The sequence below is a fragment of the Denticeps clupeoides genome, unplaced genomic scaffold (assembly GCF_900700375.1).
Source record: "Denticeps clupeoides unplaced genomic scaffold, fDenClu1.1, whole genome shotgun sequence".
Classification (NCBI taxonomy): domain Eukaryota; kingdom Metazoa; phylum Chordata; class Actinopteri; order Clupeiformes; family Denticipitidae; genus Denticeps; species Denticeps clupeoides.
In genome coordinates, this window is record NW_021630096.1 from 190,009 (window position 1) to 205,300 (window position 15,292).

At 45.1% G+C, this 15,292-nt stretch overlaps 2 protein-coding genes and 1 non-coding gene across 3 annotated transcripts in view; 2 read left to right on the plus strand and 1 right to left on the minus strand.

Moving 5' to 3' along the window:
• LOC114783418 (conserved oligomeric Golgi complex subunit 4-like) overlaps positions 1–615 on the minus strand; it is a 5,362-nt gene extending 4,747 nt beyond the window's left edge. Inside the window, exons 1-2 of the mRNA XM_028968902.1 lie at positions 260–615; positions 73–155 (exon numbers count right to left, since the gene is read on the minus strand). Coding sequence (XP_028824735.1) covers positions 73–155; positions 260–367 — 191 coding nt within the window. The 5' untranslated portion in view covers positions 368–615. The remainder of the gene's footprint in view (positions 1–72; positions 156–259) is intronic.
• A 481-nt stretch (positions 616–1,096) lies between these two features.
• LOC114783420 (neuritin-like protein) lies at positions 1,097–2,128 on the plus strand. Its single transcript, XM_028968904.1, has 3 exons — positions 1,097–1,217; positions 1,481–1,619; positions 1,703–2,128. The coding sequence occupies exons 1-3, from the start codon at positions 1,172–1,174 to the stop codon at positions 1,992–1,994; spliced, it is 477 nt and encodes a 158-aa protein (XP_028824737.1). The 5' UTR covers positions 1,097–1,171; the 3' UTR covers positions 1,995–2,128.
• A 2,433-nt stretch (positions 2,129–4,561) lies between these two features.
• On the plus strand, positions 4,562–4,645 carry trnas-uga (transfer RNA serine (anticodon UGA)). The gene has a single exon. It is a non-coding gene; the product is annotated as a tRNA-Ser (tRNA).
• The last annotated feature ends 10,647 nt before the right edge of the window (positions 4,646–15,292 follow it).

Genomic DNA, 15,292 nt, shown 5'->3' on the forward strand with positions numbered 1-15,292 from the left:
CGACACGACAGCCAATCAGACGCCCGCACCTCGGAGCCCCGCCCACGCACCTCGGAGCCCCGCCCCGCTCACCCCATCCTCTGCAGCAGCTGCATCTTGCTCTCCACGCCGCCCTGCTTCTCCACCAGCGCCTGCAGCTCCACCTCCACCTGTGTCTGGAGCAGCGACAGTCACCACAGCGCCCCCGCTGGCTGACGGCGGCTCTGCGTGTGTGTGTGTGTGTGTGTGTGTGTGTGTGTGTGTGTGTTGGGCTCTCTACCTCTTCACTACACAGCTGCGTATAAACCCGCTCCAGCTCCTCCAGGTCCGTCAGCGCCTCGATCACGTCCGTGCGGACGGAAGAACCCGCGGAACCGGGATCCGCCATCGCGCGTCTCTCTCCCGCGAACCCGCCACGTCACTTCCGCACAACGCTGCGTCTGACGTCACGTGGCTGGGTACAGCGTAATCATGGGAAGAAAAATACATTTTATAAAAACAAAAACCATCTCAATTTAACAAAAAGATACAACATAGAGAATCTTGGGTAAAAATCTCCCAGCCTTTGCTGTCAGGGTGGTAGTAGCCTGGCGGGTAACACACTCGCCTATTAACCAGAAGCCCCACTTACTACCATCGTGTCCCTGAGCAGGACACTTAACCACTACTTCTGAGTGTCTCCAGGGGGGGACTGTCCCTGTCACTACTGACTATAAAGCGCTCTGCATAAGGGCGTCTGGTAAATGCTGTAAATGTAAATCTGTACCCAGAAAACAATCCTCCTCATTAATGTGGACTCTGACATTTCAAAGTGTGTGTGTGTGTGTGTGTGTGTGTGCGGCGAGTTTGGGGTCACCACTTTAATCTGCCTCTAGATTTACGCAATGACATAATCCCGACCTGTCAATCAAACTTACACAACCTCCTTCTGTCTGTGTGTTGTGGGTCATTTTGCTCACTATTGTATAGATACTTGTTATACGTGTCAAAAATAAAATGTCAGAAACCAAAAGCACAAATGACCCCCAATACACGCAAACACGCGCTGACGCACAGAATTGTGGGATATTTGCCGTTGTTAGATATTTCTCTAATCCTCTAATCTAATGCCGTCAAACATCATCCCTCACCCACCCCCCACACACTCTCCCTGTCAGTGTGGACATTTTGTGTCCTGCAGCACTGAAACAGGATGTCTTGTCCTTGCCTGGTGATTCCACTACTTCTAGTTTGTGTAGGTGAGTGACACACACACACACACACACACAACTGGTTTTGAGGATTTATTGCTTTAATTGATGCTAACCACACATCTGTCACAACTTTTCATTGTTACTTTTAATATATGTTTATTTGTACACAAGACATTTGAATTCAGATTCATATGAAGAAGTGTGTGTGTGTGTGTGTGTGTGTGTGTGTGTGTACATTGTTGCGCACGTTAGACAGACAGGTATAATTTATGAGGAACATTGACAGTGGACTCTGCCCCGCCCCTCAGGGCTGTTGGTGTCGGTGCGGGCGGCGGCTGTGACTCCACCCTGTGGCTCCGTCTACAAGGGCTTCGCTCAGTGTCTGCTGCTGCTGGGAGACAAGCTGAGCTCCAACACACAGACTCAGGACATCCGATCAGTCTGCAGGTACAACTCTCACTCACACACACACAAAGTACAGCCCGTGCTCATCATGTGCTCTGTGTGTGTGTGTGTGTGTGTGTGTTTAGGTCCTGGGACGAGTTCCAGGTGTGTGTGAATGAGGTGCTGTCTGGTTGCCGCGGTGATGCAGCACAGGTGTGGGAGTCGCTGAAGGCGGAGTCTCGTCAGGGCCAGTTTTCTGGAAACCTATATGAGACTTGCTCCAACCAATCAACAGCCACCAGCATCCCCCAGAGCCTGCCCAGCACTGACCAGACCAATCAGGAGTCTCTGAAAGGACACGCCCCTAAAAAGAATCCCAGCCCCTTTGTGCGGCTCCTCCCATCATGCATTTGTTCACTGCTTCTGCTCAGAGTGTAGCTTTGCCCCCTCCATGTGCTGTTGTGTGTGTGTGTGATGGTCTTCTCAGTTCTACTGCATTTGTTTATTGGATTTTGAATGTGTTGCAATTAAAGGAGGATGATGCATGAAAATAAAAATCCTACAAGTGAAAATGTGAGAATTCTCCACTTTATTAATCCTCCACACACAGATATATTATTCCAAAATAAATTCATGAAGAGTGTAATTACTACATTGTGCCATTATCACTGAACCTGAACCTTCTCCACTCCCACGTTCCATCTCTCTACACAGATCATGGCTGGTAGTAGCCTACTGAGTAAGGGCGTCTGGTAAAAGCTGGAAACCAGTTCTTCACTTTAGAAGCTCCTCCTCCAGGAAGTCATCTGGTGACATGGGGCCAGTCTGTGGTCACATCTACAGTTATGTAGTTTTTGTTTTATAGAATATCTTGTATAACATCACTGTTTCTCGTGACCATCAGATCCTGAGGACTAAAGATTATGTCATGTGGTCTGATCTGCAGCATAAGGTCTGTGTTGCTGCAGACTGGTCAGGGTGTCCATGCTGACTTGCGTCCACCACCAGAACCTTCTAAAAAGAAGTGGAACTGGACTACGGAGTAATGGAAGAAGCACTCCTGGTCTGATGATTCACATTTCTGTTTATATCATGTGGATGGTCAGGGGTTGGGAACACCAGAATTTATTTTATAATAACTCAGTTTCTGGTTTTTAAGTGACACTCCCTATTGGTCGGTCTGGTTCAGAGAGATGAACTCATCTCAGGACATTTCCTGATTTGAGAGGTGAATGTGTTCTAGAAAAGGTTCAGCTTCCTCATATCAGTGTGCACTCAGTTTCTTTTCTGAAAATAAATGTCTCAAACTGAGATAAAAACCATGATGATATGTGTATGTGTGTTTTAGGGCTCTGACTTGACTGATAATTCTGGTTATGAGGTGATGCTACAGAGGCTGCAGGAAGGCCGGCGGATGTGATGTGTAAAGACATGGAGGAAATTCAGGTCCAGGATATCGTCAGTATGCTGAATGGCCTGATACAGACGTTTCTACGCGCACACACACCTCACAGCTACTCATACACTGCCTACTCAGTCCCCACATGTATTTATATTCATCCGGTTGATTCTGATTGTGTTAGTGGGGATACGAGTGAAATCAGGCTTCAGTACTGTAGCAACTTATTGATATTTAATGAAAAGTGTAATGAAGAATTAGGAACAAAAAAAATTAAGATTTCCTCACAATATCATTTTGCCTTTTGGAGATTCTTGCACAAGTCCATCAGTAACAGGATAAAGGTTCTATAGAAGAAACACGTTCTGTGGTGTTCAGCAGGCACACAGAGAACCCCTGAAAGTCCATTTCCAAGGCAGCTTCTTAATTGTAAATATTTCTTTCATGATGCCTGTGAGACCTCCGAATCAGCAGGGGGCAGTGGGACTCCCACAGAGAAGCACAGATTAAAACACATCCTCCATATGGTGGACCCTGGTTTGTCCGTGGATTTCCCAGTTCCTGACCCCGCTCAAGTCCCCCAACTTTTGAACGAATGGGTTACACAGGAACAGAACCTCTGCCTGCTGACGGACTTCTCTCTTTGCCTGACGATTTGGATGGACTGCTTCGACTTTTCTATTCTGGCTGGTCAGCCTGGTACACACTCTGCTTGTCCACTCGCTGTTAATGTCTTCTCAGTGCAGCATCATCACAGCGCAACGTGGTTTGGTCAGAAGACCGAGAGGGAAAGGCAGAGGCTGCTCTGGGTGGATCGCAGCGCATGACCAAATGCTGCAGGCAGGTAGCCAGATTAACGTCCACCCACAGGACTCCGCCGCTGTGTAGCTGTTTGACTACCTCAACAACTTCTGCCCGTGAGACCGGACAGTCCATACCGAGGCATCGCTGGTTCCTCCTTGGAATGCACATTGGTGAGATTGAGGAGCTCCTCAAAGTAATCCTTCCACCACCCCAGTCAACGTCAGCAGCTCCCCATCTTCCGTAAACAGTGTGAGTGAGTTGCTGCCTTCCTCTCCTGATGCCTCCTGGACGCCTCCCTTGGGAGGTGTTTCGGGCACATCCTGCCAGCAGGAGGCCCCCGGGTCGACCCAGGACACGCTGGAGAAATTCTATCTCCAGTCTGGTCTGGGAACGCCTTGGGGTCCTGCTGGAGCAGCTGGGGAGAGGCTCCCACGAATCGGACCCAGATAAGTGGAGGAAGACGAGGTCGAGGAAAATACAAACTTAAAAAAAATAAAGAATACAATATAAACAATCCCATATCTGTATCAGAATACTTTTGTTGCATAGCAGTACATACTGACGATCTTTGCTGTTTTTGTTCAGCATCCAGGATTTTTTTTTAGCTGGTCGTGACTATGCCTGTTTTAAACAATGCCATCTAACTGTTTGCAGCTGTGTCTCTCTGCCTGGCCACTCGCAGCTGTATTTAGTTACCTACTCACTGCTGCCTTGGGGTGGTTCACTGGCTACACAAGGTTGCTTGTACTTCTAATGAAACCTTTCAGGACTTTGTGATCCACAAATGCACCGTGGGGATGGTGCTTTGCGATGGCCGAGTGGTTAAGGCGTTGGACTTGAAATCCAATGGGGTCTCCCTGCCCAGGTTCAAACCCTGCTTGCAGCGGAAAAGGGAACTACTTGGGGCAGTGGTGGCCTAGCGGTTAAGGAAGCGGTAATCAGAAGGTTGCCGGTTGAGCAAAGCACCGTCCCCACACACTGCTCCCCGGGCGCCTGTCATGGCTGCCCACTGCTCACTCAGGGTGATGGGTTAAATGCAGAGGACAAATTTCACTGTGTGCACTGTGTGCTGTGCTGCTGTGTATCACAAGTGACAATCACTTCACTTTCACTTGCTCAGTGGCACCTTGTTACTGCGGATTCCAACCTTTTGATTACGGAGCCACTTCCTTAACACTCGGTTGCAAACCTACACAGCAAGAGCTGAAAGTCAGAGCCTGTTGAAGCTAGGAGGACCACATCATCTGCAAAAAGCAGAGACGAGATTCTCCTGCACCAAACTCGACACCCTCCACACCACGGCTGTGCTTAGAAATTCTGTCCATATAGCTTATTAACAGAACCGGTGACAAAGGGCAGCCATGGCGGAGTCCAACCCTCACCGAGAACAGGTCAGATTTACTGCCGGCTATGCGGACCAAGATCATGCTCCTCTGGTACAGGGACTGAATGGCCATCCACCCCATACTCCTGGAGCGCCCCCCATAGGGTTCCCTGGGGAACATGGTCATAATCCTTCTCCAAATCCACAAACCACATGTAGATTGGTTGGGCAAACTAATATGCCCCCCTCATCACCCTGGCAAGGGTAAAGAGCTTGTCCAGAGTTCCACGGCCAGGATGAAAACCACATTGCTACTCAATCTGAGATTCAACTATCTCAGATTGAGATATCCCTTTCCAGGGAGGCTGAGGAGTGTGATCCCCCATTAGTTTGAACACACCCTCTGGTCCCCCTTCTTAAAAATGGGGACCAAACCCTAGTCTGCTACTCCACGGGAACTGCGCTTAATGTCCACGCAATGTTGCAGAGATGTGTCAAATATGACAGCCCTACAACATCCATAGCCATAGATACCCAGGACGGATCTCATCCACCCCCGGGGCTCAGCCGCTGTGTAGCTGTTTGAATACCTCAGCAACTTCTGCCCCTGACACTGGATAGTGTATACCCACGTATCCCTGGTTCCTCCTTGGATTGCACATTGGTGAGATTGAGAAGATCATAGGCCTCCATCTTCAGCCTGGCTACTACCCTAACCTCTGATGTTCACCAGTGGGTACGGGGGTTACCACCATGACTGGCACCGGCCACCTTGCGACCACAGCTTGCAACAGACGCCTCAACAATTGCAGAGCAGAACAAATTCAAATTCCAATTTTTTTGTCACATACATAGTCATACACGGTATGATATGCAGTGAAATGCTTTTTGCGACTGTACAGACCACAGTATTGCAAATGTTGCAAGTATACAATGAACCAATATGCAAATATTGCACTTTTACGTCTTTAACATAAAATATGTGGAACAGGTAGGGTGAAGGTGTGCAAATGAGTGAAAGACAATGTATAAGATAAAAAAAAAGTAAAATGAGCAGAGATAAAAAAGCGCAAAGATTGTGCAAAGTGATTTGTGCAAAGTGATTTGTGCAAAGTGTCCAGAGTTATTGAAAGTGAAAGTGTAGTTCTATGGAGTTTTATGTACTGTTGTTGTTGAGAGCTTGGACAGCTCCTCCTCATTCTCTCTGTGTTGGACTCTCCCTGATTGCAGCAGAGACATTGAAGGTCAGGGAGCTTGGTACGGATGAATCGTTCAGCTGATCGAACCACCCTCTGTAGGGCTCGCCTGTCTCATATCTCAACCAGGTTGAGATATTTCCCGTCAGGATGCTCTCTATGGTGCAAGAATAGAAGTTCCTGAGCACCTTGGAGGGCAGTCTGAAGTCTCTCAGGCGTCTGAGGTGGTAGAGACGCTGCCGGGCCTTTTTCACCACGGTGTTGATGTGACAGGACCATGATAGGTCCTGCGTGATGTAGATACAGAGGTAACGGAAGCTGTCCACTCTCTCCTCTGGGCTTCTGTTAATGACAGGGGTCTGGTAGGTCTTCTCCTGCTTTGTACTGAAGTGCAGAATTAACTCCTTTGTCTTGCTGATGTTCAGGTGGACATTCTTCCTCTGGCACCAGTTCACCAGATTTCCATTTTGTAGTAAATCCTAAATTTGATGGGTTCTAGATGGGTTTCCTAGTTCTAGTTAGAACTCTGGCTGCAGCGTTCTGTACTAGTTGGAGTTTACACATGCACCTACTAGAGCATCCAGACAGTAATGCGTTGCAGTAATCTAACCTTGTTGTAATAAAGGTATGGACCAACATTTCTGCATCATGCATTGAAATGATATTTCTTATTTTTGCAATATTTCTAAGGTGAAAGAATGCTATCCTAGTGACATTATCTACGTGCGAATTGAATGAGAGACCTGCATCAATGATGACATCTAGATCCTTTACTTCAATACTTGGTGAAATAGAAAGGCTATCCAGGGTTATGATGTAGTCAGCCAGCTAATGCCTGACTGCTTGAGGCCCAAGTACGAGAGCTTCTGTCTTGTCAGGGTTTAACAGGAGAAAGTTGGTGAGCATCCACTGTCTAATGTCCTTCAGACAACTCTCTTATTTTGTTCAGCTGCTGCCTCTGATCTGGCATTGCTGACAGATACAGCTGTGTGTCGTCAGCGTAGCAATGAAAGCTAATACTGTGTTTGCGGATGACGTCGCCTAAAGGTAACATGTATAGAGAAAAAACTAATGGACCTAGGACAGAACCCTGTGGAACACCAAACTCTACTTTGATGTCCACAAACTGATATCGGTTGGTCAGATATGATCTGAACCATTCAAGGGCTGTTCCCTTAATCCCAATAACATTCTCTAACCTGGCAAGGAGAATAGCGTGATCGATAGTGTCAAACGCTGCACTCCGATCAAGCAGGACACGAGATGCGTCCCTGATCAGATCAGCAGGTCATTAACCACTTTAACCAGCGCTGTCTCAGAGCTATGATGAGGTCTAAATCCTGATTGATATACTTCATGGATATTGTTACAGTCTAGGTATGCGCTCAGCTGCTGGGCTACGACTTTTTCTAAGATTTAAGATAAACGGAAGGTAGGATATCGGTCTATAATTTGAAAGCTGACTGTGATCAAGACCAGGCTTTTTAATCAGGGGACTAATAACTACTACCTTGAATGAACTTGGTACGTGACTGGTGCTAAGCAACGAGTTAATAATTTTGAGGATAGAATTTATAATATCGGGTGCTACTTGTTTAGGGACCTTGTTGGAAGCGGATTTGATACATTGATTTGACGAAGAGATTAGTTGAGACTCTTCTCCGTCTTGGCCCCTCGGTGGTGGAATGATCTTCCCCTCGAGGTCAGAACAGCTCAGTCACTGAGCACCTTCACACGGCAGCTTACAATGTGCTATCAAGTTACCATGGATGAAGTGATCAGTTCCGGTTCATTAGGACCCCTAACTATGAATATAACATTTTCTTCACTCTGTTGTAGATTCCGTACACAAGTTCGACAATAAGAAAGTTACAAGTTAATCTAAATATTCTTTAAAGAGGAAGGTCTTGAGCTGCCATTTTAAGAAACTTGAGGGGAAGTTCATCTAGAAGTTCGTCTAGATGAATGTCTTCCTTTTACCTTTAGTGATGGGGGGACCAGGCGAGCAGTACTGGAGGCTCGGAGTGTACGAGGTGCAGTGCGAGGTGTAATAAGGGCTGTGAGGTAGGATGGGGCTACTCCTTGTTTGGCTTTGTAGGCCAGCATCAGTATTTTGAACTTGATGTGTGCAGCTACTGGGAGCCAGTGGAGGGAACGTGGTGTGGGACAATTTGGGAAGGTTGAAGATCAGTTGTGCTGCTGCATTTTGTATGAGATGTAGAGGTCGGATGGTACATAGAGGTAGACCAGCTAGAACGGAGTTACAGTAGTCCACTCGAGAAGGACTGAACCAGTATCTGGGTGGCCTGTGTTGACAGATAAGGGCAGATTCGTCTGATATTGTAGAGAAGGAATCTACATGAGCAGGAAAAGGTTGCTGATGTGAGTCGAGAAGGAGAGTTCTGTGAGTTGTCCAGGTAAATAGCAAGATCTTGATGTGGTGAAGAATCTGCTGGAATGAATATTAGTTCAGTTTTGGTGGGATTGAGTTGGAGGTGATGGGCTGCCATCCAAGATGAGATGTCGGTTAGACATGCAGAGATTTTAGAAGCAGCATGTAGATCACAGGGAGGAAAAGAGAAGATGAGTTGTGTGTTGTCGGCATAGCAGTGGTAGGATAATCCATGTGAGGAAATGACCTCACAAAGTGATCTTGTGTAGAGGGAGAAAAGGAGAGGACCAAGTACTGAGCCTTGAGGGACACCAGTAGTCAAGTCAAGTCAAGTCAAGTCAACTTTATTGTCAATTCTGCCACATGTACAGGACATGCAGAGAATTGAAATTACGTTACTCTCTGACCCATAAAAATAACATTAAAAGAGTCTATGTAGAGAGTCTATGTGAGGCAGAGGTGGATCCTTTCCAAGTCATTTGGTAAGATCGCTCATCGAGGTAGTAAGCAAACCACTGCGATGCTGAGCTTGGCCGTCCGGCACCTGTCTGCTGCTTCTGGAGACCCACAGACCAGCCATGCCCCATAGGCCTCCATCTTCAGCCTGGCTACTACCCTAACCTCTGATGTTCACCAGCGTGTACGGGGGTTACCACCATAACTGGCACCGGCCACCTTGCGACCACAGCTTGCAACAGACGCAGACATTTTTTACCGATCTGGCCGCATGTAGATGCTTGGTAACAGCCAGAAGGGCAGTCTCTGTAGAACAAGCTGTTCTGAAGCCAGACTGGTTAGGATCCAGGAGGTTGTTCTGTGACAGATGAAGTGATAGCTGATTGTAGACACAGCGCTCAAGGATTTTAGAAAGAAATGAGAGGAAACTGGTCTGTAGTTGATGCCTGTAGGATCAGCGGTGGGTTTCTTTAGGACTGGAAGAACCCTGGCTGTTTTAAAGGCAGATGGTACATGGCCAGATGACATTGAGCTTTTTATGATATAAGAAATGAAAGGGATGAGGTCAGGGGAGATGGTTTGAAGCATTGCTGAAGGGATTGGATCTAGAGGACAGGTGGTTGGGTTGCCTGTAGATATTATCTGAATGATTTAATCAGATGTGATCTTAGAAAATTGATTTACAGCAGTTGTAGAATTTTCAGAGAGTAGAGTAAGATTTGTGCTGTGCATATTTTTTCAGTCATCCCTGTGAAGAAGCAAAATCATCTGTAATAATTTCATTAACAATGAGCGTTTTAGGTGTGAGAGATCTAACATTTAATAATCCTATTCTCATATCGGAGGTGCTGGTGGTACGTTCAGAGGGTATGGTAGTAACGGGTAATAAGTTGCTGAAACAGACACCCCGTCCAGCCCGGGGAACAGACACATTGTCAACATATTTATGAGTTTTATTATTAATTTTTCCTGTAGAATCTCTTGTTTTAATAGAGCGAGGTAAAGACACAGTGTTAATATTGAAAAAGCTGGGTGGCGACGCTCAATTTAGGGAGTCTGTCTGACGCTTGGTCTTGGCTCTGGCGAGTCAGTTTTATTTTTTGAATCTAAGACTATGAGCCAGATTTTTAGACAACTGAGTGGTGCCCGCCCAATTGGGGTGGATGCCATCTCGCCCAAAAAGACCAGGCTTCCCCTTAACGAAACACCACTCAAGTTCAGATCTGGCGGGCTGTTCCTCACAATCAAAGAAAGAGCAGCACCTTTCCAAGACTGCACGTCTGGCTAAAGGGGAAGCAAAAGATACTGTCTGGCTGTCAGGCGTGTAAACACACAGACAATCGCGCGAGATCGGAAACGCCCTTGTAGCGTGCGGGTTTGACCCAAACGCGGAGAGAGTCGCGGGAGGTTGGAAAACACACGCAGTTGTTGTTGTAATAGCCGAGCGCTAAAAGTGGAATCCCACCAGGGAAACGCCGTTACGATATACCGGCCGACAAAGTAGCTCACGAGCTGAAGAGAAAGAGAACTCACGGTACCGGAGATGTAGAGGACTGGAGAAGGTAGGAGCTCATGGACCATGAAGAAAACACGATGTCTGAGCGAGGAGCAGGTGCCAGGACTTCCTGTTTATATCCTGTCCTAACCAATCCTCGCTCTTCCTCGCAGTCACCTGACTCACTCACCTGACACTGGCATTTTACCGGGGTCAGACATGCATCATCACTGATGCCAAAAAAGCGCAGTCAAAGGATTAGGTTTTATATGCTGTTTGAGGACAGAAGAAAGGGTTTGAAATATCTCCCTCCAATATTTTTCAAGGCTAGGACACGACCAATACATATGAATAAGCAAAGCATCCTCACTTCCACATTTATCCACATTTGGGTAAATACGTGATAGTTTGACTTTGGACATATGAACTCTGTGCACAACTTTAAACTGTAAAAGACAGTGACGGGCACATAAAAATAAGTCATTAAAACACACAATTCCCTTCCTATACCAGTCATAAAATACAGGGTCAGATAAAGAGGGTTGAAAGAGATGATTTGATATAATTGGATTCAAAAGAAAGAAACCAGTTAGATCAAAGTGTTTTCTCATCTGAGCCCATACTCAGTATGCCAAATGACCGGATTATCAATTGACTTGTTTCAGGCTACAGGAAGTGGAGATCCAAGAAGTGCCAAAACAGAAAACTCTTTAGCTGAATTCAATTCCAATGACACCCAGGATGGACAATTATCTTTGTTTTGGGAATAGAACCAGGGTGTTTTCCTCTCTCTATATAAGATGATATATCTGAATCAATAAAAGATTCAGGGATAAAGGTAGGTATTGACTGGAGCAAATACAAAAATTTAGGAAGGAATTATCTGAATTAATTCTTCCCACTAAAGATGTAAGAAGAGGGGACCATTGTGTCAAGGATAGTGTAAAACTAGAAGCAAAAATTCCAGGGGAAATTTTGATGGGTCTGTCCGGGCATTGGTCACAGCTGCGGGCATGGGATTTGAAAAATGGGGCTTCTTTACTGTGGTACTGCAGTATCACTTCAAAGAATTCCCATTCGGCCTGACCACTCCGTTGTTTCTTTACGTTTGACGGTCTTCGCGTGGCGTTCTTTAACGTAAGACATGTTCTTTTTTGCCATTCATAGCACAATAATAAATGGTCTGTCTTCCTGACAGACCCAATTAGTGTAAATTTTCTTTAAAGAGCCATTTGTGCTTCCTGTTATACTGTTATACCTATGTAAATTGATCTTGTGCTATTTTATATATTCAGAAGCTGGTGCTTCAGAAGCTGGAACAACTAACTTTTGTGAAAGTTTCATTTATATCCTGAAAAATGACCAAATTGAGTAAATATTGAAATCATGGAGGGATATTTTTGGGTTTGAGACAAAAATCAGCAGGTCGTCTGCGTACAGGGACACTTTATGCTCAACTTTACATTTACAGCATTTATCAGATGCCCTTATCCAGAGCGACTTACAATTAGTAGTTACAGGGACAGTCCCCTCCTGGAGACACTCTGGGTTAAGTGTCCTGCGCAGGGACACAATGGTAGTATGTGGGATTTGAACCTGGGGCTTCTGGTTCATAGGCGAGTGTGTTACCCACTAGGCTACTACCTCTTCTCCTCCATATACCTGAAACATCCCCACAACTTTGGAGTGCAATACCACTCCATTAAGGAAACAGCCCTTGAATGGTTCAGATCATATTTGACCAACCAAAATCAGTTTGTGGACATCAATGGTGTTTCATCTTCAAATAGTAAAGTAGAGTTTGGTGTTCCACAAGGTTCTGTCCTAGGTCCGTTACTTTTTTCGCTATACATGTTACCTTTAGGTGACGTGATCCGCAAACATGGTATTAGCTTTCATTGCTACGCTGATGACACACAGCTGTATCTGTCAGCAATGCCAGATCAGAGGCAGCAGCTGAACAAAATAGAAAATTGTCTGAAGGACATTAGACAGTGGCTGCTCACCAACTTTCTCCTGTTAAACCCTGACAAGACCGAAGCGCTTGTACTTGGGCCTCAAGCAGCCAGGCATAAGCTGGCTGACTAAACCATAACCCTGGATAGCCTTTCTATCTCACCAAGTATTGAAGTAAAGGATCTAGGTGTCATCATTGATGCAGGTCTCTCATTCAATTCGCACGTAGATAATGTCACTAGGATAGCATTCTTTCACCTTAGAAATATTGCAAAAATAAGAAATATCATTTCAATGCATGATGCAGAAAAGTTGGTCCATACCTTTATTAAAACAAGGTTAGATTACTGCAACGCATTACTGTCTGGATGCTCTAGTAGGTGCATGAGTAAACTCCAACTAGTACAGAATGCTGCAGCCAGAGTTCTAACTAGAACCAGGAAATTTGACCACATCGCCCCAGTCTTACAATCACTGCACTGGCTACCCATCAAATTTAGGATTTACTACAAAATCCTACTTTTAACCTATAAAGCTCTAACTGGTCTCACCCCGGAATACCTGAGTGAACTTTTAGTTCTTTACGAACCGCCACGCCCCCTTCGATCAATGGGTCGCCTATGAACCAGAAGACCCAGGTTCAAACCCCACTTCCTACCATTGTGTCCCTGAGCAAGACACTTAACCCTGAGTGTCTCCAGGGGGGACTGTCCCTGTAACTACTGATTGTAAGGTGCTCTGGATAAGGGTGCCTGGTAAATGCTGTAAATGAAATGAATAAATGAGATACCGCTCTCCTTCCTCCTGACTCACAGAACTTTTCAAAAATGGTAAAGAAACTGTCCACTGCAGAAACTGATCATGATGTGAGAGCAGATTGGTTTGTTTAGTGGATACAGTAATTAGAAGTCTACAAGTATCTATACATTCTTTATTCAAAATACTTCTGTGAATCTGCAGTCCTGTTATGAGCTATTCATACTCAGTGACCAGTGCAAGTTGACACTAACCCATTGAAGCAATTATCTTTTTGTCTGTTTTAACTGCTTGGAACATGTCACAACATTCCTTTAAATTTTAGGTGGTCTGTCCTGTTTTCACCAAGGAATTCCTAGAACATGGGATCACAATCCATGCTAAAGTTTAGGGTGGTAGTAGCCTAGTGGGTAACACACTCGCCTATGAACCAGAAGACCCGGGTTCGAATCCCATTGTGTCCCTGAGCAAGACACTTAACCCTAAATTGCTCCAGGGAGACTGTAACTACTGATTGTAAGTCGCTCTGGATAAGGGCGTCTGATAAATGCTGTAAATGTAATGTAAATGTTTAAAGTAAGGTGATTGTCACATGATACACAGCAGCACAGCACATGGTGCGCACAGTGAAATTTGTCCTCTGCATTTAACCCATCACCCTGAGTGAGCAGTGGGCAGCCATGACAGGCGCCCGGGGAGCAGTGTGTGGGGACGGTGCTTTGCTCAGTGGCACCTCAGTGGCACCTTGGCGGATCGGGATTCGAACGGGCAACCTTCTGATTACAGGGCCGCTTCCTTAACTGCTAGGCCACCACTGCCCCTGTGTGAAGAGAGGAAATCTGCTTTGTTCATCTGTATTTACACATTTTCCATAGACTGATAACAGTACTGTATGTATGAAGTTTTTTAAATGATTTATTGTTTCATTTACAGCTTTCAGAATCCAGTGTAGTCTGAAGCAAATAACAGTAGTTTTTTAAACAGTAGTTTTTTAGACTCCAGAAAGCAAGTTACGGATATTGTTATTTACATGAGTGCTTTTCCTATTTGCTCAGAAATTTAATGAAATAAGTAAAAGTTCCATTTGATATTACTAATAATGTATGAGAAGAAACACCATTTTCATTAGTTGAATATTTATTACTCCAAAAAATTTGACAATAACAAGGTTTGCCCTAAATAACAAAAATGGACAATATCAGTAGTAGGTTTTTCCACCATTTGCTGCATGGACAGATTGACAGCGACATCTGATCATCAATTTAAACATTCTGTGGGTATAAAAAGCTGGTATTGTCAGTAAGTCAAACCAAATTCATCATTCAAACAGCCATGAACACACAACGTCACTTAACGGATGAGCAGTGTCACCTGGCCATGGCGCACTCCCTTGGGTCGGTGGCAGGCAGTCAGGTGTTGCTCGTGAACTCTGTGTGTCTTAGTGTCATCAGCAGACTTGCATCAAGACACAGAACCAGAAAGGTTTACAAGCAAAATAATAAAGAAATAAGAATTAAGAAGAACTAAATTCTAACCAATCAGAAAAAGGTGGATCATCCAAAAAGTATTTAAGTAAAATTTTAAATTGAAATTCTTCATTAAATATTAGGCGTGATGCATAACTTTGCAAATGAAAAAAAACAGGACTTCAAGAAGGTCAACACAGGAAATACTTTGGATTGTGGCAATCTTCGAGCCACAGTGCCAAAAAGAGACGATTAAGATCATGCCTTCAACAAATGGAAGGCCAACGTAAAACAGTTAGAAGCCATGATGCATCAAAGAGGAGATGCCTTACAAGTGTATGAATGTGACTCATTTAAATCCAACGCCATGCTGAAGCAAGGAGAGAGAGCAAACCAAACAATAGATTGTGGCTTTAACCATAGAAAAACCATCTTAGAAGAAAGGGAAGAGATGTTGGAGGAAAAAAAAGCTGAACAATGTTTAGATGAAGA

Bases quoted from the DNA above. Each gene is read 5' to 3' on its own strand.
- LOC114783420 (XM_028968904.1), top strand. From the start codon at position 1,172: ATGTCTTGTCCTTGCCTGGTGATTCCACTACTTCTAGTTTGTGTAG. The intron at 1,218-1,480 runs GTGAGTGACACA...CCCGCCCCTCAG, and splicing joins ACTACTTCTAGTTTGTGTAG to GGCTGTTGGTGTCGGTGCGG. The intron at 1,620-1,702 runs GTACAACTCTCA...GTGTGTGTTTAG, and splicing joins GACATCCGATCAGTCTGCAG to GTCCTGGGACGAGTTCCAGG.